The sequence below is a fragment of the Kogia breviceps genome, chromosome 15 (genome assembly GCF_026419965.1).
Source record: "Kogia breviceps isolate mKogBre1 chromosome 15, mKogBre1 haplotype 1, whole genome shotgun sequence".
NCBI classification, from domain to species: domain Eukaryota; kingdom Metazoa; phylum Chordata; class Mammalia; order Artiodactyla; family Physeteridae; genus Kogia; species Kogia breviceps.
This window is the reverse complement of record NC_081324.1, coordinates 23,359,411-23,382,979: the sequence shown is the minus strand read 5'-3', so window position 1 is coordinate 23,382,979 and position 23,569 is coordinate 23,359,411. Positions and strand designations below refer to the sequence as shown.

The 23,569-nt window shown below is 40.0% G+C and overlaps 1 protein-coding gene and 1 long non-coding RNA gene across 10 annotated transcripts in view; one reads left to right on the top strand and one right to left on the bottom strand.

Moving 5' to 3' along the window:
- Positions 1–23,569, top strand: part of LOC131742259 (uncharacterized) — a 124,459-nt gene that overhangs the window by 55,206 nt on the left and 45,684 nt on the right. For 4 of the 8 annotated variants that reach the window (XR_010836903.1, XR_010836904.1, XR_010836905.1 and 1 more), the window contains exons 3-5: positions 10,198–10,263; positions 12,063–12,221; positions 13,218–13,367. This is a non-coding gene — a long non-coding RNA (uncharacterized lncRNA). Of the gene's footprint in view, positions 1–10,197; positions 10,264–12,062; positions 12,222–13,217; positions 13,368–18,511; positions 18,608–23,569 lie in introns of those variants that run through there. The other 4 variants (XR_010836906.1, XR_010836908.1, XR_010836902.1 and 1 more) reach the window with 2 other exon arrangements.
- Positions 19,029–23,569, bottom strand: part of MYO5B (myosin VB) — a 353,322-nt gene continuing 348,781 nt past the window's right edge. For both annotated transcript variants that reach the window (XM_059039745.2, XM_059039744.2), the window contains one exon: positions 19,029–19,387. In XM_059039745.2, coding sequence (XP_058895728.1) covers positions 19,235–19,387 — 153 coding nt within the window. In that variant the 3' untranslated portion in view covers positions 19,029–19,234. The remainder of the gene's footprint in view (positions 19,388–23,569) is intronic.

Genomic DNA, 23,569 nt, shown 5'->3' with positions numbered 1-23,569 from the left:
CGGCTGCTTCCCTCTAGCTATCTGTTTTACATCGGTGGTGTATATATGTCCATGCCACTCTCTCATTTCGTCACAGCTTACCCTTCCCCCTCCCCATATCCTCAGGTCCATGCTCTAGTAGGTCTGTGTTTTATTCCCGTCCTACCACTAATCCCTTCATGACATTTTTTTTTTCTTAGTTTCCATATATATGTGTTAGCATACGGTATTTGTTTTTCTCCTTCTGACTTACTTCACTCTGTATGGCAGACTCCGGGTCTGTCCACCACATTACAAATAACTCAGTTTCATTTCTTTTTATGGCTGAGTAACATTCCATTGTATATATGTGCCACATCTTCTTTATCCATTCATCTGTCGATGGACACTTAGGTTGCTTCCGTGTCCTGGCTATTGTAAATAGAGCTGCGATGAACATTTTGGTGCATGGCTCTTTTTGAATTATGGTTTTCTCAGGGTATAAGCCCAGTAGTGGGATTGTGGGGTCGTATGGTAGTCCTATTTGTCGTTTTTTAAGGAACCTCCATACTGTTCTCCATAGTGGCTGTATCAGTTTGCATTGCCACCCGCAGTGCAAGAGCGTTCCCTTTTCTCCACACCCTCTCCAGCATTTATTGTTTCTAGAGTTTTTGATGATGGCCATTCTGACCGGTGTGACATGATAACTCATTGCAGTTTTGATTGGCGTTTCTCATCGCTTCTCGGCCTTTTGGCTAAGATCAAGTGTGATTTCCATTGCTCTAATGATTAATGATGTTGAGCGTTCTTTCACGTGTTTGTTGGCAATCTGTATATCTTCTTTGGAGAAATGTCGGTTTAGTTCTTCTGCCCATTTTTGGATTGGGTGGTTTGTTTTTTTGGTATTGAGCTGCGTGAGTTGCTTATAAATTTTGGATATTAATCCTTTGTCAGTTGCTTCATTTGCAAATATTTTCTCCCATTCTGAGGGTTGTCTTTTGGTCTTGTCTATGGTATCCTTTGCTGTCTAAAAGCTTTTAAGTTTCATTAGGTCCCATTTGTTTACTTTTGTTTTTCTTTCCATTTCTCTAGGAGGTGGGTCCAAAAGGATCTTGCTGTGATTTATGTCGTAGAGTATCCTGCCTATGTTTTCCTCTAAAGGTTTGATAGTGTCTGGCCTTACGTTTAGGTCTTTAATCCATTTTGAGTTTATTTCTGTGTATGGTGTTAGGGAGTGTTGTAGTTTCATACTTTTACATGTACCTGTCCAGTTTTCCCAGCACCACTTATTGAAGAGGCTGTCTTTTCTCCACTGTATACCCCTCCCTCCTTTATCAAAGATAAGGTGACCATATGTGTGTGGGTTTATCTCTGGGCTTTCTATCCGGTTCCATTGATGTATATTTGTGTGTTTGTGCCACTACCGTACAGTCTTGACTTGATTACTGTAGCCTTGTAGTAGAGTCTGAAGTCAGGGAGCCTGATTCCTCCAGCTCCATTTTTCGTTCTCAAGATTGCTTTGGCTATTCGGGGTCTTTTGTGCTTCCATACAAATTGTGAAATGTTTTGTTCTAGTTCTGTAAAAAATGCCAGCGGTAGTTTGATAGGGATTGCCTTGAGTCTGTAGATTGCTTTGGGTAGTAGAGTCATTTTCACAATGCTGATTCTTCCAATCCAAGAACATGGTATACTTCTCCACCTACTTGTATCATCTTTAGTTTCTTTCATCAGTGCCTTATAGTTTTCTGTATACAGGTCTTTTGTCTCCTTAGGTAGGTTTATTCCTAGATGTTTTATTCTTTTTATTGCAGTGGTAAATGGGGGTGTTTTCTTAATTTCCCTCTCAGATTTTTCATCATTAGTGTATTTGTTTCAGTCTCGTCAGATTGTGCATTTCTAAGAATTTGTCCATTTCCTCCAGGTTGTCTATTTTATTGGCATACAGTTGCTTGTAGTAATCTCTAATAATCTTTTGTATTTCTGCCATGCCAGTTTTTATGTCTCCTTTTTCATTTCTAATTCTATTGATTTCAGTCTTTTCCCTTTTTTTCTTGATGAATCTGGCTAATGTTTTATCAATTTTGTTTATCTTCTCAAAGAACCAGCTTTTACTTTTATTGATATTTGCTATTTGTTTCTTCATTTCTTTTTCATTTATTTGTGATCTGATCTTTAGGATTTCTTTCCTTCTGTGAAATTAGGGTTTTTTTTGTCCTTCTTTCTGTAATTTCTTTAGGTACAAAGTTACGTTGTTTATTTGAGAGGTTTCCTATTTCTTAAGGTATGATTGTATTGCTCCAAACTTCCCTCTTAGAACTGCTTTTGCTGTATCCCATAGGTTTTGGGTCCTTGTGTCTCCATTGTCATTTGTTTCTACGTATTTTTTTATTTCCTCTTTCATTTCTTCAGTGATCACTTCGTTATCAAGTGGTGTATTGTTTAGCACCCATGTGTTTGTATTTTTTACAGATCTTTTCCTGTTATTGATATCTAGTCTTATCGCGGTGTGGTCGGAAAAGATACTTGATACGATTTCAATTTTCTTAAATTTACCATGGCTAGATTTGTGACCCAATATATGATCTATCCTGGAGAATGTTCCATGAGCACTTGAGAAAAATGTGTTTTCTGTTGTTTTTGGATGGAATGTCCTATAAATATCAATTAAGTCCATCTTGTGTAATGTATCATTTAAAGCTTGTGTTTCCTTATTTATTTTCATTTTGGATGATCTGTCCATTGGTGAAAGTGGGGTGTTAAAGTCCCCTACTATTTTTGTGTTACTGTCAGTTTTCCCTTTTTTGGCTGTTAGTATTTGCCTTATGTATTGAGGTGCTCCTATGTTGGGTGCTTATATATTCATAATTGTTATATCTTCTTGGTTTGATCCCTTGATAATTACGTAGTGTCCTTCCTTGTCTCTTGTAACATTTTTTATTTTAAAGTCTATTTTTTCTGATATGAGAGTTGCTACTCCAGCTTTCTTCTGATTTCCCTTTGCATGGAATATCTTTTTACATCCCCTCACTTTCAGTCTGTATGTGTCCCTAGGTTTGACATGGGTCTCTTGTAGACAGCATATATATGGGTCTTGTTTTTGTATCCATTCAGCCAGTCTGTGTCTTTTGGTGGGAGCATTTAATCCATTTACATTTAAGGTAGTTATCGATATGTATGTTCCTCTTGCCATTTACTTAATTGTTTCGGGTTTGTTTTTGCAGGTCTTTTCCTTCTCTTTTGTTTCTTGCCTAGAGCATTCCTTTAGCATTTGTTGTAAAGCTGGTTTGGTGGTGCTTGCTGAACTCTCTCAGCTTTTGTTTGTCTGTAAAGGTTTTAATTTCTCTGTCAAATCTGCATGAGATCCTTGCTGGGTAGAGTAATCTTGGTTGTAGGTTTTTTTCCCTTATCACTTTAAATATGTCCTGTCACTCCCTTCTGGCTTTTAGAGTTTCTGCTGAAAGATCAGATGTTAACCTTATGTGGATTCCCTTGTGTGTTATTTGTTGTTTTTCCCTTGCTGCTTTTCATATGTTTTCTTTGTATTTAATTTTTGACAGTTTGATTATTATGTGTCTCGGTGTGTTTATCCTTGGGTTTATCCTGTATGGGACTCTCTGTGCTTCCTGGACTTGATTGACTATTTCCTTTCTTATATTAGGGAAGTTTTCAACTGTAATCTCTTCAAATATTTTCTCAGTCCCTTTCTTTTTCTCTTCTTCTTCTGGGACCCCTGTCATTCGAATGTTGGTGTGTTTAATGTTGTCCCAGAGGTCTCTGAGACTGTCATCAGTTCTTTTCATTCTTTTTTGTTTATTCTGCTCTGCAGTAGTTATTTCCACTATTTTATCTTCCAGATCACTTATCCATTCTTCTGCCTCAGTTATTCTGCTATTGATCCCATCTAGAGTATTTTAAATTTCGTTTATTTTGTTGCTCATCGTTGCTTCCTTCCTCTTTATTTCTTCTAGGTCCTTGTTAAATGTTTCTTGCAATTTGTCTATTCTATTTCCAAGATTTTGGATCATCTTTACTATCATTATTCTGAAATATTTTTCAGGTAGACTGCCTATTTCCTCTTCATTTGTTAGGTCTGGTGGGTGTTTATCTTGCTCCTTCACCTGCTGTGTGTTTTTCTCTCTTCTCATTTTGCTTATCTTACTGTGTTTGGGGTCTCATTTTTGCAGGCTACAGGTTCGTTGTTCCCGTTGTTTTTGGTGGCTGTCCCCAGTGGCTAAGGTTGGTTCAGTGGGTTGAGTGTTTTTCCTGGTTGGGGGGACTAGTGCCTTCTTTCTGGTGGATGAGGCTGGATCTTGTCTTTATGGTGGGCAGGTCCATGTCTGGTGGTGTGTTTGGGGATGTTGTTAGCCTTATTATGATTTTAGGCAGCCTCTCTGCTAATGGATGGGGCTGTAGTCCTGTCTTGCTATTTGTTGGGCATAGGGTGTCCAGCACTGTTTGTTGCTGGTCCTTGAGTGAAGCTGGGTCTTGGTGTTGAGATGGAGATCTCTGGGAGATTTTCGCCATTTGATATTGCGTGGAGCTGGGAGGTCTCTTTTGGACCAGTGTCCTGAGGTTGGTTCTCCCACCTCAGAGACACAGCCCTGATGCCTGGCTGGAGCACCACGAGCCTTTAATCCACACGGCTCAAAATAAAAGGGAGAAAAATTAGAAAGGAAAGAAAGGAAGGAAGGAAGGAGGGAAGGAAGGAAGGAAGAAAGGAAGGGAGGAAGGAAGAAAGGAAGGAAGGCAGAAATGAAGGAAGGAAGAAAGCAAGAAAGGAAGCAAGGAAGTAATGAAGGAAGAGAGGAAGAAAGGGAGGAAGGTAGAGAGGAAGGAAGGGAGGAAGAAAGGGAGGAAGGAAGGGAGGAAGAAAGGAAGGAAGGAGGGAAGAAAGGAAGGAAGGAGGGAAGAAAGGAAGGAAGGAGGGAAGAAAGGATGGAAGAAAGAAAGGAAGAAGACAAAATAAAGTAGGATAAAATATAGTTATTAAAATAAAAAATAATTATTAAGAAGAAAAATTTCTATTAAAAAAAGAAAGCAAAAAGAAACACGGATCGGTCTAATCCTAGGACAAATGGTGAAAGCAAAGCTATACAGGCAAAATCTCACACAGCAGCACACACATACACACTCACAAAAAGAAAAAAAGGGGGAAATAATAGTATATCTTGCTCCCAAAGTCCACCTCCTCAACTTGGGATATTTTGCTGTGTGTTCAGGTTTTCCACAGATGCAGGGCACTTCAAGTTTATTGTGGAGTTTTAATCTGCTGCTTCTGAGGCTGCTGGGAGAGACCTCCGCCTCTCCTCTTTGTTCACACAGCTCCTGGGCTTCAGCTTTGGACTTGGTCCTGCCTCTGTGCGTAGGTTGTCCGAGGGTGTCTGCCTTTTGCTCAGACAGGACGGGGTTAAAGGAGCAGCTGATTCGGGGGCTGTGGCACAGGCCGGGGGGAGGGAGGGGTACGGATGCAGGGTGAGCCTGCGGCGGCAGAGGCCGGCATGACGCTGCACCGGCCTGAGGCACTCCGCGCATTCTCCCTGGGAAGCTGTCCCTGGATCCCGGGACCCCGGCAGTGGCGGGCTGCACAGGCTCCCGGGAGGGGCGGTGTGGAGAGTGACTTGTGCTTGCAACAGGCCTCTTGGTGGTGGCAGCAGCAACCCTAGCGTCCCACACCCGTCTCTGGTGTCCGTGCCGACAGCCGCGGCTCGCGGCCGTTTCTGGAACTCCTCTACGGTTTCTGGAACTCCTCTACGGTTTCTGGAACTCCTCTACGTGGTGCGCTTAATCCCCTCTCCTCGCTCACCAGGAAGCAAAGAGGCAAGAAAAGGTCTCTTGCCTCTTTGGCAGCTCCAGACTTCAACCAGACTCCCTCCTGGCCGGGTGTGGCGCACTAACCCCTTCAGGCTGTTTTCACTCTGCCAATTCCAGACCTCTCCCTGCGATCCGACTGAAGCCCGAGGCTCAGCTCCGAGCCCCCGCCCGCCCTGGCGGGTGAGCAGACAAGCCTCTTGGGCTGGTGAGTGCAGGTCGGCACCGATCCTGCCTGTCGGCACCAATCCTCTGAGCGAGAATCTCTCCGCTTTGCCCTCCGCACCCTGTTGCTGCGCTCTCCTCCGCAGCTCCGGAGCTTCCCCCTCCTCCACCTGCAGTCTCGCCCGCAAAGGGGCTTCTAGTGTGTGGGAACCTTTCCTCCTTCACGGCTCCCTCCCACTGGTGCAGGTCCCGTCCCTATTCTTTTGTCTCTGTTTATTCTTTTTTCTTTTGCCCTACCCAGGTACGTGGGGAGTTTCTTGCCTTTTGGGAGGTCTGAGGTCTTCTGCCAGCGTTTGGTGGGTGTTCTGTTGGAGAAATTCCACGTGTAGATGTATTTCTGATGTATCTGTGAGGAGGAAGGTGATCTCCGCGTCTTACTCTTCCTCCATCTTCTCGCCCCCCCCCAATTGTGTTTATTTATTTATTTTTGTCTGCATTCGGTCTTCGTTGCTGTGTGCGGGCTTTTTCTCTAGTTACAGCGTGCAGGGTGATCTCTTTGTTGCGTTGCGTGGGCTTCTCACTATGGTGGCTTCTCTTGTTGTGGAGCATGGGCTCTAGGATCATGGGCTTCAGTAGTTGTGGCATGCGGGCTCAGTAGTTGTGGCTCGCGGGCTCTGGAGTACAGCTTCAGTAGTTGTGGTGCATGGGCTTAGTTGCTCCGCAGCATGTGGGAATCTTACCGGACCAGGGCTTGAACCCATGTCCTCTGCATTGGCAGACGGATTCTTAACCACTGCACCACCAGGGAAGTCCCTATTTGTTTTTTTTATAGTCCAGAGTTTTTATTATGAAAACTTTTGAACATACAGGAAAGTGGAAAGACTTCTACAGTGAACACCCATATATTCACCACCTGTATTCTACAGTTGTTAACAATTTGCCATATTTGCTGTATCACGTCCCTCCATCTGTTCTTCCATCAAACCATCTTTTTTTTTAAATGCAGATCTTAGTACACTTCACCCAGAAATACTATGACTCATGATAGGATGTCAGTATTTGTTTACAATTCTTTTAAGGCAAAATCTCCATGGGGTCAAATATACAAATCTTAAATTGGATGAGTTTCACAAGTGTGTATACTCTTTTAATGCAAACTACTCTCAGCTTTCAAAATATAATTTAGAACTTGTCCATCATTACAGAAATTTCCTTCATTTCCCTTTCGTTCTCCCAGTTAAACACTGTTTCCTTTTACTCACCATCTATTGTAATTTGACCCTCTGGTTTATTCCTTTTCTTTCTTCTGTTGCTTTGATTTGAGCAAATCCAGGAAATTGACAGTCGTCAATTCAATACATGATTTCTGAGGCTATTGACTTTAAAAAATATGTATACTCCTTTTTCACAAGAAGTATGTATAGTCAGTGGAATTTGGACTTTGAATAAATCAAAGCTTCCCACATACCCGATGATTTTTTTTCACCTTCATATTCTGGATGATGAGCAAAGAGCATAGTAAAATAGAAGCTACCATCTATGAGCACTGTGTGCCCACCATGCACCAGGCACTTATGTATGCTGTTTATAATTCATATACTCAGGCAATATAGTTGTTATATAAAACAGAATAACATACAATTCATGTAACATCAGACAAACCCAAATTAAGGAACATTCTGCAGCCCCATGAAATAGATAAGAATTTTTCCTTTCTCATTTTATAAATGAGGAAGCTTAGACCCAGAGAAACCAAAGAATTTGCCAAGGCCTCAAATCTAGATTTGCTGAATTATAGGTTTGAACTCTTGATTCTCAGAAGCCCAAGGCCCATGTTGTTTGTCCAGGGCTTATGGCATGTGGAACATAGAAGCAGAGGTAGAAAAAGAGACAGGTATCATTAACTAAGGTATATGTTATAGAAAACAAGAAAGGAGGTGAATGTTAAGTTAATCTTCCTCGGTGGAAGAAATAGTAGTTGAAACCTTGGTAAAACCTTGCACCATACTTGCATATGGTGGCTTGGATTAGAAGATTTATTTGCTTTTTTTGGCAGGGGAAGGATCTAGGGGTATGAGGTTAAGTGTGGTTTCAGGTAGGTGGAGAAGTGAGGCAATGTGTCACTACTAGATTCTCAGCCTTTCTCAACCATGGCTCCTACAGAAAATGATTTGAATGATTACTTTCTTAATTCTTCCAAGGATGGTACAGAGCTGGTACCATTAGAGCATTAGAACTTGATTTATGTTTGAAAGCTAGTAACATAATAAAATTGAAACCAAAATGGAATTCATTAGGTGAGCCAAAACCAAGACATTTTATCTCAAGCTGACACTCAATATACTTAAGCCAGTTAAATGTGTGTTTTGTAATAAAGAAAATAAAAATCAGAAAACATGCAGTGAATTATGCGTGTGAGATACAGTGGTGGAGGAAATAAACAGATCTTTAAAAGTTATGGATTTTTCCATTAAAACTTTCTAATAGTCCAAATGCAGAGTAATTGCATCTGGTCTGTAGAACTATTGATAAGGGTATTAGCGTTCTTCAATAAGAGAAAAAATCAGGTTCTATTCAATTTGCCCCTATATATTAAGAAAAATTAAGATACCATTGCTATCAGTTTCCCACTCAATACCTTACAGATCACCAGCAGCAAGTCTTTCCAAATTTCCTAAGTTTTTTGTAATTAAAACTGTCATGAAAATGGATGGATTTTGAAAACCATTGGGTAAAAGTTTTACATATATAAAAAACATGTAAATCTATGTAAAGATATTTACATAATCTCAAAGTATCATGAAGAGGAAAAGTTATCCATACACTAGAGACATCTTGTATTACCTTGACCAAGTGACCAAGCTTAACATTACCAGTAATGGGACAAACTGACATCATGCACCCTCTGGATACACTGAGGACACAACCTCACTTATGTAGGATTTCTCCAAAAAAAGTCTGACTTGAATCTAATCATAAGGAAACAATCAGACAAATCCAGATTGAGGGACATTCTGCAAAATAACTGACCTGAACTCTTAAAAAAATGTCAATGTTGTGAAAAACAAAAAAAGGCCAGGAATAGTATTAGATTAGAGGAGATATGTGACATTTGAATGTAACATGAGATCTTTAACTGGAAACTGGATTTAAAAACAACAACTCTAAAGAACAGAATTGGGACAGTTGGGGGAACTTTCTATAAATTGCATGAGACGGTAGCATTGACATTTCTTTTCCTGATTATGTTAATTATATTGTAGATATGGCAGAGATTGTCCTTTGTTCTTAGGAGGTACACACTGAAATATTTAGAGGTGAAGAGTCATGATGCTGCAACTAATTACCAAATGACTCAAAAAATGCATACAAATACACTGGCAGAGAAAGAGAGATAGCAGATATGGCAAAGTATTATCAATTAGGGAACCTAAAGGTAGAGTATATGGTTCATTGCTCTATTTTGGCAACTCTTCAGTAGTTATTTAACTTTTCAAAATAAAAATTGGGAGGAAAAGTATCTTTCAATAAAGATACAAAATTACAGGAAATAAATTAGTTCTTTTCATGTTTAACCATATATAACCAAGTATATATTGTATAACACTAAATATATCAAAATTGGTTATTTTATAATTCTTAAAATCTAGACATGGACCCTCATGAGATGTAAATGTTCTAAGACATTTAGTTCTCAGTATTTTTAGAAATGCCCTGTTATCGTTTCTTTCTGTAATTAGTTTTTTGAAAAAAGAAAGAGGAATAGATCAGCATTAAGACTGGAAATCAATGAATCTATTGTAAATCTGTAAATTCTAATGTTAAGATTTCATTAGGATTTCAGAAATAACCAGCTTCAGCCCTATCTTCTACATTTTGTGGATACTTTTCCTGTGCTTAAACTTCCTATAATACTCAAAATTAATGGTAGCTTATGCAGCAATGGCTTTAGAAGTTTCAGTAACAGAAACTGGGAAAATTGATGGAGTTGGTAGAGGCTAGGACAATGTTAACAAATGAGTAGAGTTTTTGCTCTGTATCTTAGGGAATGGTTACAGGAGGATACCAAAGTCAAGTCCCTTATCTAAAATGGCATGGTACTTGGATATAACCTACACACATTCTCCTTTAAGCAATCTCTGGATTAGTTATAGTAACTTATACAATGTAAATTCTATGTAAATAGTTGCTGGTGCATGGAAAATTCAAGTTTTGCTTTTGGAACTTTCTGGAAAAAAATTTTTTTCAAATATTTTTGATTTGCAGTTGATTGCATCCATGGACACAGAACCCAGGGATACAGAGGGCCTTGGCTTTGAATAAATGAGGCAGGTGAGTTTGCTAATTTTGAGTAGTTGGGCAAGTTATGTATGTGCTCATTGTTAATTTAACTGCTTTGGTGATAACTTCAAATTTTGTTAATTAAGAAGAAGTTATTACCTTGGATGTGGTTTTGTCCTTATAACAAATACCTACTCTACAGAAAGTTCAAGTTGCCAAACAAGAACATCAGAAATGAAATGTAGATAGAAAATAATACAGACACTGATTAGCTGAACTTATTTTAAGTTTACCCCAGGTCTAGGTGTGTTCCAAATAGCTTAAGATATTGTCACAAACCTAAGTGAAGGATATATACAGTTGACCCTTGAACAGCATGAGTTTGAGCTGCACAGGCTCATTTATATGCAGATTGTTTTCAATAGTAAACACTACTGTACTACATGAGTAGAGGTTGGTTGGAACCTCCCATATGGAGGAACTGAGCGTATGGAGGGCTGTCTATAAATTATATACAGACTTTTGACTGTATGGAGGGTGGGCTCTCCTACCCCCCATTCAAGGGTCAAGTGTATTTGTCTTTGTTCCTCTACCTATTTGAAGGTTATTTGCAGTGTGTATATCCTTACCAAGCCCTAGAATTTCATTTAGTAATACAGGCATACCTCATTTTATTCTGCTTCACTTTATTGCATTTTTTTTGTTTTGGTTTGGTTTGGTTTTCATTGAGTATGTGGCAACCCTGCTTGGAGCAAGTCTACTGGTGCCATTTTTCCAACAGCATTTGCTCACTTTGTGTCTTTGCATCACACTTTGGCAATTCTTACAATATTTCAAATTTTTTCATGATTATTATATTTGTTATGGTGATCTGTGATCAGTGATCTTTGCTGGTACTACTGTAATTGTTTTGGGTGCCACAAACCGTGCCCATATAAGATGGCAAACTTAATTGATTATGTTGTGTGTGTTCTGACTGCTCCACTGGCTGGCTGTTCCCCTATCTCTCTCCCTCTCCTCAGGTCTCTCTATTCCCTGAGACACAACAGTATTGAAATTAGGCCAACTCGTAACCCTGAAGTGGCCTCTTAAGTGCTCAAGTGAAAGGAAGAGTCACACATCTCTCACATTATATCAAAAGCTAGAAATGATAAAACTTAGTGAGGAAAGCATGTGGAAAGCCAAGATAGGCTGAAAGCTAGGCCTTTTGCAAACATTTAGCCAAGTTGTGAATGAAAAGGAAAAGTTCTTGAAGGAAATTGAAAGTGGTACTCCAGTGAACACACAATGATAAGAAAGCAAAACAGCCTATCGCTGATACAGAAGTTTTCATGGTCTGGATAGAAGATCAAGCCCGTCACAACATTCCCTTAAGCTAATACCTGGTCCAGAGCAAGGCCCTAACTCTCTTCAGTTCTGTGAAGGCTGAGAGAGGTGAGGAAGCAGCAGAAGAAAAGTTTGAAGCTAGCAGAGGTTGGTCCATGAGGTTTAAGGAAAGCAGCTGTCTCTATAACATCAAAGTGCAAGGTGAAGCAGCAAGTGCTAATGTAGTAGCTGCAGCAAGTTATCCAGAATCTAGCTAAGATAATTAATGAGGGTGGTTAGACTAAACAACAAATTTTCAATGCAGACAAAACAGCTGTCTATTGGAAGAGGATGCCATCTAGGACTTTCACAGCCAGAGAGGAGAAGTCAATGCCTGACTTCGAAGCTTCGAAGGACAGGCTGACTCTCTTGTTAGGGACTAATGGAGCCGGTGACTTGAAGTTGAAGCCAGTCCTCACTTATCTTTCTGAAAATCTTAGGATCCTTAAGAATTATGCTAAATCTACTTTGCCTGTGCTCTATAGATGGAACAACAAGCCTGGATTACAGCACATCTGTTCCACATGGTTTTCTGAATATTTTAAGCCCATTGCTGAGATCTCCTGCTCAGAAGAAAAGATCGCTTTCAAAATATGACTGCTCATTGACAAAGCATCTGGTCACCCAAGAGCTCTGATGGAGAGGTACAATGAGATTTATGTTGTTTTCATGCCTGCTAACACAACATCCATTGTGCAGCCCATGGATCAAGGAGTCAGTTTGACTTTCAAGTCTTATTGTTTAAGATATACATTTTGTAAGGCTATAGCTGCCATAATAGTGATTTGAGAAGATTAACTCTAATTTTGAAAGATGTTCTACTGTGGGTAAAATGGTATCAAACATCATTGCACGCTACGAGAAATCGTTCGTGAAAGGAAGAGTCAATAGATGTGGCAACTTCATTGTTGTCTTTTTTTTTCTTTAATTTTATTTCTTTATTTATTTTTATACAGCACGTTCTTATTAGTTCTCTATTTTAAACATATTAGTGTATAGATGTCAACCAGAATTGCTGCAGCCACCCAACCTTCAGCAACTACCATGCTGATCAGTCAGTAGCCATCAACATTGAGCCAAGACCCTCTACCAGCAAAAAGATTAAGACTCGCTGAAGGTTCAGATGATGGTTAGCATTTTTAAGCAATAAAGTATTTTTAGATTAAGATATGTACATTGTTTTATAGACATAAGGCTATTGCACACTTCAGTATTGTGGAAACATAACTTTTATATGCACTGGGAAACCAACAAATTCATGTTACTCACTTTATTGTGACATTCCCTTTATTGCAGTGGTCTGCAACCAAACTGGCAGTATCTCCAAGGTACCTGCCATAACCTGTGTAACCTGAGGTGTAACCATGCAGGTCCCTATTGGTCCTTCCCTGGACAGACCCCCACCCCCACCCCCACGTCCTCCACCTGCCTCTTGTTGGTAGAAAAACTTTAACTGCCTAGGCCTTCCCTGAGTTCCAAAGAGCAAACTTAATCAGAGAATGAGAAAATGCAGAAACAAAGGAAAACAGTCAAGACAAACATAATAACAGTTTAACCATTAAACAAAGTCAAGGACCTTTAGTTCCTCCTCAAGGGCTATAGATAATGTTCTGAGCCAAGTCCTTTGATCTGTTTTGCAGATACAGAAACCGCCACCAGGTGGGAGAAGTTAACTGCGTGCTGCCCACAAGCACATAGACCCCAGACCAGCTGGAACCAGAAGGTTGGTGATGTTGACTCCTGATTACCTCACCCCCAACCAGTCAGAACAATGTCTAGGAGCGGATCAGGTACCCTGAGACCCTCTGCCTCACCCTGTCTTTCAAAGCCTTTTGCTGAAATCCATCTGGAGTTCAGGTTTTTTGAGCATTAGCCACCCATACTCCTTGCTTAGCCCTGCAGTACACTGCACTTTCCTTCCCCACGGCCCCGTGTTGGTAGATTGGCTTTACTGTGTGCAGGCGAGTGGACCCAAGTTTGGTTCAGTAACAGTACCTCCTTGGTTCTAAGTTTACCCTGCAAAATGCTAATATTGGTGGAAGGGGACAACACTGTGTTGATGCCTTTCAGCCAAACGCCGCCTGGCACACACCTGTCTGTGAACAGGTTGGGTTTAACGCTGTTGCAACAGGAAGTCTGCACATCAAGGGCACACCTTAGGGAAGCGAGGGGCAGCTCGGTGAGAGGGTGTTGGACGTTGGCCTTTGGTTAGGTGATTTGCGGAGTCCAGAGATGCAGAGGTTCACTCTGGATTGGGTGCTGTTCAGAAGTAGGGTCAAGTCTTTGATTAGCTATTTCAGCATGATCCTATCTAGAAGGAGGGAAGATTGGAGCTAAAGCTGCAACTGGTGAAGAAGCTGCAGTCACCCATTAGCCAGGAGAGGGGTGTTTGGTATCATGTGGTTTTGCACAGAGATCTTGTGTTTGTGTTTAGACAAAACTGTGAAGTAGTCTTGTGTTGTCTCCCTTCATTAGTCAGAGTGAGCTTGTCTGATGTGGTTTTGTAAGACTGTGTGCAGAAGGAGATCACCGGGGCCTAGCTGGGAGCACCAGGCCAGCTTCTGCCACCACCCAGACCTACCTCTGAGTGTCAGACCAGGACCCAGATGTCGGCTGCTTTGTTCTTTCTCAGCTGTTACTAGATAAGTGTATGTTGTCTGAAATTTGGCTCCTGGCACACAGTTTTCCTGTTGAGGTCCTGAAGATAGGCCCTAATCTCGCTGGGAATGAGGTGGAGGCTTTCCTGAAGAGAGGTTATTCTTCCACCAGCCACCCAGAAAAGAAGTTTGTCCATCCTTAATTGGAAGTTGGGTTCCAGAGGTAACTTTTCAGCTGATCAGTATGTTGTGAACACATTTCTGTATCATGAAATATTTCAGTAGGGTTCCCTAATGATGGGTGTTTAAGGGCACCTTCCCTGGAGATGTCTTATCCTGTACATTTGGGTGAGGCTGGTTATGTGAATTTTTAAAAGATTTCCAGGTGATTTTTGTGTGTGCTCCTCTAGGTAATAAACAGTCTACCAACGTTTCCATACAAATGTTCAGTTTCTAGGCTCTCTGTTCTGCTCCAATGGTCAAATTTTCTATCTCTGTGCCAGTTTCCCTCATCCGAATTACTAAAGTTTTATAGTAAGTCTTGGTACATATTAGGGAAAGCTTTCCCTCTGTCTTGACGAGCCTCTTCCTTATCCTTGGGCCTCTGCTCTTCCATATAAATTTTTGAATTAGCTTGTCAATTTTCACCAAAAAAAAAATCCTGTAGTGAGATGGATTTTAATCTATAGACCAACTTGGGGACAATGGACATTTTTGTGGTATGGAGTCTTCTTATCTGTGAAATATATTTCTCCAATTTTTAAATGTTATTGTTAATGTTTTTCACTTATATATAAGATCCTCCATACAGATCTTGTAAATATTTTCCCCACTGATTTGTAATGCTACCCCTACCATTTACAAAGTTATACATATGAGTCTATCTCTGGGCTCTCTGTCCTATTCCATTGATCCACTACACCAAAACTGCCTTGTTTAAATTGTGCAGCTCAGTAAGTCTTATTTTATAGGGAAAGTTTCTCTCTACCCCCAACTTGCAGGCTGTAGTTTGCCAAACCCTGGTTTAAGTGATCATGAAGCATCTTTGAATATAGGCCCCTGAATAGTTTCTTAAGCATTAAAAATTAACTTTTCAGCCAATGTGTAGTTACAGAGTTTTAAATTTCATTTAAATTTGTCACACCACTTTTTTCAAAAGTATTTATTTCCACAAATGTTTATTCACAGCTGAATATTACAGTAACTAAAACAAGCAATTTTTATAAACAAAGGTGTAGTTTACAGATTTGCTCAAAGTGGAAAAATATTTTTATTAGTAGTATTTCTTCTCCATTGTTAGATTCAACCCTCAATATGATGTGATCCCCTTCAGTGAAGCAGTCCTTCATCCAAACATCAGTTGGGAGCAAAATGTTATATTCAAATCTGGATTATTCTGATACTGTATCACTTTAGAAAGTAGTTTAAATTCATTTTTGATTGACCCCCTGTATTAAAATTAGAAATTTTTTTAGGAAAAACAATCTTTAGTATCTAATGACCTTTATAATAAGAAAAAAGTCCTATGGCATTGGCATCAACCTCTAATTTTCTATACTCCCCAATTCTCTATGGTACCGATGTGTACAAAAAGTGAATTATGGCTATTTGGGTCATGCAGCAAATAATTTGAGAAACTGCAGAGAGATATACTATGAGGAAAATCTACCGTGTCCTGCCCCATGCTGTCATATTTCAGTAACTGTTTAGTCATTTGGCATTATACAAGTGCTTCAACTTAGGATGCCCTTGGTGCCTTAGAATGAATGAAAACAATTAAATTTACTGTATGTAGAAGAAATGGATTCTAATGTATTTGTTACTATAATCTTAATGCATTAAGTGAAGCTCTAGGTAAATATTTGATGAATTGATGGTAGCAGTGTTGATTTTTTCTAAGTTTTCCAAGTTCCTCGTTTTGTCTGTTTTGTTTTGTTTTTACAAAAGCTTTAAAATTTAGTACAGGAAAGGGAAGAAACTCCTATTGACGTGCTTCATAAAAAAGGGGGGAAAAGCCTATTTTCCTTTGGGTCTGATCTGCTTGCTGGGTACCGTAAGTCTAACTGCAGCTGTGATGGCACAGGGAGAATGTAGGTGATATGCATGTAGGTGATATGTTTGTCAGCCTCAGCAACGAACACACATTCCTCTAGGTAAACAGATAGGTCCCATATAATACTTAAAATACAAATTGTTTAAGTATTTGATTCTCAAGTATTATCTTTAAAATGCTTCTCATGTTTCAAAAGACAGATCAAAACTCCACCAGGACGTTATGTTGAACATGAAAATTCTTCCCACAGAAACACTTATTTCAGAGAATTGATGTCAGTTACCTTAGTAACTGCTAAAGGCACATAGTGAGAAAAGTGTCAACTAAATTTTAAATATTAAAATATAAAGACAGATATCTGGTTTAGAATTCAAAACTTTACATTGAATTATTTTATTTAAATTAAAAGTCGTTGATTTCATGAAGTTGGAAAATGAACTGGACTTTAAAAAAAATGCAAAGAAGAAAAATGCTAACATATTAAAGATGCTTCTTCCAGTCTCCAAGTGTTACGTTAAATAGGGCAGATCTAAACATTAAGTAACTGATTACTGTATTCCTTTATTCCCGGTGTCTATAAAAGAGTACTTGTGTTTTAAGTTTATATAGATTAAGTACAGCTGCAGTGAAATACCTTTACCTTTGGAAGAGGAGAACTAAACCTGCATTTCTTAGGCTAAGTAGAGGACTGTTCACAAGGTTCCGCCGCCCCATTTATTCTACTTGCCAAGCTTTACAGTGACAGCAGAGGGATGGAGAGGATGAGGGTGTAAGACAGCGCGTAGGGACAGAAAGCCGTTACAGTGACGGAATCACTGCTTTTTACACTCCTTAGCGCTCTAACAAGGCGTGTTTGGTTCTCGAAGATTAAGAACAGGCCTTACATGAAGCCAAGTTTTAAACTAAAGTGCAGTAAAAAGCAAGTTACACGTAATAAACAACTTTTAAAGGAGGCAGCCACGGACTCAACCGGTTTAGACTGGCCTTCCAAAGCTAGTCGGCATGTGGGCTGTTGAAGGGTGTGGTCAGGGATGTCATATCATGTAACTCTAGCTGGGAAAGAAGGGAAAGGCACAGCTCTGCGTGGACACGTAAGAGAAGCCGGGACGTGCAACGGTGGAGGTCGAGGGGATCATGCCCGCGACTCGCGCGTTGGGACGTGCTGGGCAGCGGTCTTCCCCCCCCCCGGGGGCTGTGCCTCGTCCTGCCCAGCGGGCGAGGAGAGCTCCGTGCCCAGGATTGTTTAGGGCTCGGAGTGTGTTGTGTTTCCCAGAGCCTTTTAAGCTGAGAGGCTGAGTAAGAGAAGGTGGTGGGCGGGGTATGGGGGCTCTACTTGTACTCTCTGGAGAAATTTTTTTCTTCTTGTTGCAACATAGAGGCTCTTCTATGATTTGCAAACGCCATCTGTTCCTGTCAGGGAGCAGCATACTGTTATCTACCAGAAATATAAAAAAATAGTAAAAGACTGTAAACAACATGTAGGACTTTCTAATTGAATGCTTGCTTTAGGAGACAAATTATAAAAGTAGCAAACATAAAATTCATTGTAATATTATCATTGAATATTCTTTAAATCTCCCCATAAACCCATTGAATATTCTTTATTCTTTACAATTCATTGTAAAATTCAGTGTAATACTTTCATTGAATATTCTTTAAATCCTTATTTCAAAGCAGAGATATTTACAGTTTTTTGTGGTAAATTTGAAAATTGTTGAAAATAACCTGAAAAGGGAAAGTTGACATAATCTTCTCTCCCTTTAAAAAGAACACAGACACACACAAACACCCAAAAGTTCTGGATAATAATTTAATAATACCTGAACTGATTTTTTAAAAAGGCTTTTCAAATAGTCTGATCCTCAAGATGAAGTTTGTTTTCCTTACTCTTGTAGTTATCTGGAATTACTAGCGCATTATGTAATGTTCTTTTTGGAGGTATAATGGCAATAAGGGATTAAAGGCTTTTATACTGACTTGTTTGGTTTTTAATCTGTAAATAAGACTTGTTATTCTTTTCTAACATTTAGCTTACAAAGATTTTTCTGAAAGTTTTGTTGACTCAGGAAGTGCATGGATTAGCATTGGAAACGTAAAGAATATCTTTCTATTTGCTCGCATTTTACGTTTGGGACTGCAGCATTTTTAGCGTAATTCTTCTGTAAATTCATGACTACACAAGTGGGTTTGAGTATGTTAGGGACTGAGTCTTCTAATTTTATTTCAGAAACCAATAAACTGTTTAGTCTGGAGGTCAATTATACCATTGTCTCTGCATCACCAGGCATTAAAAAATACCTTTGGGGGGCTTCCCTGGTGGCGCAGTGGTTGAGAGCCCGCCTGCTGATGCAGGGGACATGGGTTCGTGCCCCGGTCCGGGAAGAGCCCACATGCCGCGGAGCGGCTGGGCCCATGAGCCATGGCTGCTGAGCCTGCGCGTCCGGAAAAAATCTTTGGGAAACTTCTCAGAAGGCCCAGGTCTGTATATTTGTCCTCAAAACATCTCCCCATAAACCCATCCACCCTACGGTTTGTTGACAGGGGGAAATGTCACTCACTATATGACAGTGTCATGATTATTAGTACCATTATTTGTTAAAAGTCCTCTGAAGGCAGTTTATGTGACTTACATACGTTTAATATCATTTTACTTTGGGCATTCTACAGCTGTGTGCAAAGATCAAAACTAGGCAGTTTCCATTTTATAGACTGGCATCTTTTATATGGCCCATGGGGACTGCTTGGTGGCTGTAGATTATGATGTATATTTGTTTAGACAGAAATCATACTTTAAAAAAATCTTCCATATTTCAAGTGTTTTTATTCTGAGGAGTAGGTACAAAATAAAATAACAGATGTGTCTTATTCTGTATAGTTCACTCTGCACAGGTTCTCAACCTCTGATCTGATCTACCTTTATAGATTTAACAGATACTTAAATTCACTTTCCTGTACTGTATACTTCCTTCTTGCTCTCACTGGCAACCAAGCTTTGGCACGTGCATTTTCAGACTTCATTGAGGAACTCCAGATTGAGACACGCTGGAATGTGGATTGAGTCCATGGTCAGAGAAGATGGATTAAATGGGAACAAAACGGGAAACATGTGCTTGAAGTCTAACAGCAGGTGCTGAGGGTCATTCCGCTCTTGCAGTTGTGCCTGTGGGGAAGAATAAGATGACGTAAAATACTTCCTATGCCTAAAAATAGCCAGTTTTGGTGAACTCACAAAAATGAATCACAGGAATATTTCTGTTATGATAACTGGGTAGGACTTCAGGAGAATGTGGTCTCCCTCTCCCTGAGGTATTTAGCAGGGAGCGAAGCTCTAGTTTAGGCTTGTTGGAGATCATACGACTTTAACTCCTCTCCCAATTCTAGCATTCTTTAAAAATTTTCCATCTAAGGGAGAATAGAAAAATATAGTTCAGGTGCAAATCATGTGGTGAGGCAGTATGGTGAAGTGGTTAAGGACATGGGCTCTGGAGGCAGATAACCTGAGCTGTAATCCTGGCACCACCCTGGGTGAGTTCCTGAACCTCTCTCTGCCTCAGTTTCCTCATCTGTAAAAAGGAATGGGGAGACTGACATCACACAAAATGACAAAGTAGGAACCTCTAAGGGTCAGTCCCTACACTGAAGCAACCACTGACCTAGAAAAAAGCAATTGGCATCAACTTATCTTGTAACTCTGGAACCTGATTGGACACTTACAACAACCAGGAGAGTGCCTGATGAAGGGAGAGCCTGCTGATCTTTGCTAAGAGATCAGTGTGCATCAGCTACCATCCCCCATTCTCCAGCCCCACTGCAGCTGTAGGGATAGTAACCCACAGTCCTGGAGCAGCTGGCTGGTGCCAGGGTAGGCAGTGAGATCCTGTCTTTCAAAAATCTGGGGTTGTGTACTTTGGTTGGTCTGGCAATTCTCTGAAGGACTGGCACAGATGCCTGCCTTGATTTTGGCTCTCTTGGGGTGCAGTGGCTCCCTCCAGCAGCATCAACTGGAAGATTTAAAGGGATAGAGCCCATCTCCTTTTCCCTTTATTTGGAGCCAGTTATAGGAAAAGTATAATAACTAAAATGAATATTTTCATTTAGTTCACTAAAGGGGTCTAACAGCAGACTTGAGCAGGCAGAAGAAATGACCAGTGAAACTGAAGATAAAGCAGTTGAAATTCTTCAGTTTGAGGAGTGGAAAGAAAAAAGGGTAAATAAAAGTGAACAGAGCCTGAGGGACCTTTGGGACACCATAAAGTGTACCAACATATACATCATAAGAGTCCCAGAAAGAAAGGGACAGCAAACTATTGGAAGAAATAGTGACTGGATTCCCAAATCTGATAAAAGATGTATTTATCTCTCATATATATCTCCAAGAAGCTCAACAAACTCCAAGCAGAAGAAACTCAAAAAAGATTCACACTGAGACACATTATAGTCAAATTATCAAACCCCAATGACAAAGAAAGAATCCTGAGAGCAGCAAGAGAGAAGTGACTTATCACATAACAAGGTATCCTCAGTAAGAGTAAAAGTGGATTTCTTATCAGAAACCATGGAAGCCAGAAGGCAGTGAGGTGATATATTTGAAGTCCTGAAATTTCTTCTTTCTGTCAACCAAGAATTCTATATCTGGCAAAACTATCTTTCAAGATTGAAGAATTACAGTCAGCCCTTTGTATCCATGGGTTCTGCATTTGTAGATTCAACCAACCATGGGTCAAAAATATTTTTAAAAGTTGCAGGGCTTCCCTGGTGGCGCAGTAGTTGAGAATCTGCCTGCCAATGCAGGGGACACAGGTTCAAGCCCTGGTCTGGGAAGATCCCACATGCCGCGGAACAACTAGGCCCGTGAGCCACAACTACTGAGCCTGTGCATCTGGAGCTTGTGCTCTGCAACGGGAGAGGCCGTGACAGTGAGAGGCCCACGCAGCGCGATGAAGAGTGGCTCCTGCTCGCCACAACTGGAGAAAGCCCTCGCACAGAAACGAAGACCCAACGCAGCCAAAACTAACTAACTAAATAAATTAATTAATTTTTAAAAAATTGCAGAAAGTTCCAAAAAGTAAAACTTGGATTTGATATATGCTGGCAACTATTTACATAGCATTTACATTGTATCAGGTACTATAAGTAATCTAGAGATGATTTAAAGTGTACAGAGGATGTGCATAGTTTACATGCAAATACTATGTCATTTTATATAAATGACTTGAGCATCCACAGGTTTTGGTACCTACCCATGGAGGTTCTAGAACCAATGCCCCACAGATACTGAGGGACAACTAAGTCGTTTCCAGATAAACAAAGGCAGAAGGAGCTGGTTACCAGTAACTAAAGAAAGTCCTTAGGCTGAAATGAAAGGACATTAGACAGTAGCTCAAAGCCATAAGAAGAAATAAAGAACACTGGTAAAGCTAACAACATAGGTAAATGTAAAAGCCAGCCTTATACTTTTGCTTTGTAGCACCTTTTCTTCTTGTATGATTTATACAAATGCAGAAAATAATTATAAATCTCTGTTAATGGGTACACATGTATAACAGATGTGATCTGTGACAACAACAATATAAAGGTAGAGGGATGGAGATGTATAGCAGCAGAGTATTTGTGTACTATTGAAACTAAGTTGGTGTTACTTAAACTAGTTCTTCATAAGTTGAAGATGTTAATAGTGAGCACCACAGTAACCACTAAGAAAATAACTAAAAAATATACAGAAAAGGAAGGTAGGGAATCAAAATGATATACTCGCTACAAGAAATAAACACACAAAAAGGCAGTGATGGAAGAATTGAAAAACACAAAACATATAAGACATCCAGGAAACAAGTTGCTAAATGGCAGAAGTAAATCCTTTATCAGTAATACTTTAAATGTAAATTTAAAGGCAATTAAAAGGCAGAGATTGGCAGAATGGATTGAAAAAACATGATCCATCTATACGCTATCCACAAGAGACTCAGTTTAGACACACAAAAAGATTGAAAGTAAAAGTTTGAAAAAAGACATTCCAAATAATCAGAAAAGAGCTGAAATGGCTATATTATTGTCATACAAAATATACTTTAAATAAAAAAAGTTTACAAAAGACAAAGGAGGACATTATATATCCATAAAAGGCTCAATCTATCCAGAATATATAAGAGTTACAAATATACATGCACCTAGCAACAGAGCTCAAAATACATGAAACAAGAATGGACAGAATTAAAGGGAGAAACAGTTCTATAATAATAGTTGGACACTTCAATACCCCATTTTCAATAATGGATAGAACAACCATATGGAAGATCAACAGCAGAGGCCAAAGAACACCACTATAAACCAGTTAGACTTAAACATATATATGACCAATTTGGAGTTATCCCCAGAATGCAAGGGTGGTTCAACATACAAAAATACAAGACTGATATTCCTTTGTATGTATATACCTCATGCATTGCTGGTGGGAATCCTTTGGTGTGTTTAACAATCCCCTTAAATTTACATTCTTATAGGTCAGCATATTCTGTCCTCACCACCTGAGTAAATGGTGTGCTTTAATAAGCAACTTGTATTTATCCTACATAAGGTTCAAGTACAGGAGGATGGCATGGATTGTCCGAGCCTTTCCCCTGAGCACTGTCTAGGGAGAAACAGAGCATAAAACTCTAGCAAGAAAAACAAAACAAAAAAACCATTTTTTGAAAGACTTGCTGGACATGGGAATTGACTGTTAAGGAAGACTCAGAATCTGACTGTACACGTCTCCAGAGAATATCTGACCAACTTCCATTGTCTTTTTCCTACTTCCTTAATTCAAACCCAAGTCTGACTTGGGTCATATTCTTTGACCTTTGGCCTGAACGCTTCTGGTAAACAGTGCCAATTTATAAGCAGTTACAGCTCTCCCTCTAATATATGTTTCAGATATTTAAAGACAGAAAAGACTTTCTAAATCTGCACTTTGCTTTGTGTAAGTTCTCAACTCTCCATAAAAACAGTAGCAGGTCAGAGAACTCAATGGCTTCTGTCAACAGTCTTTTCAGCATATTGACTATACAATATGCGTGTTGGTGACTCTCTGCCTGCTTCTCTGTGATCCAAATCTTTAATAAACCACTGCATTTCCCCCACTGCCTTTAAGAGAACACCCACGGGCTTCCCTGGTGGCGCAGTGGTTGAGAGTCTGCCTGCCGATGCACGGGACACGGGTTCGTGCCCCGCTCTGGGAAGATCCCACATGCCTCCGAGTGGCTGCGCCCGTGAGCCATGGACGCTGAGTCTGTGCGTCCGGAGCCTGTGCTCCGCAACAGGAGAGGCCACAACAGTGAGAGGCCCGCGTACCGCAAAAAAAAAA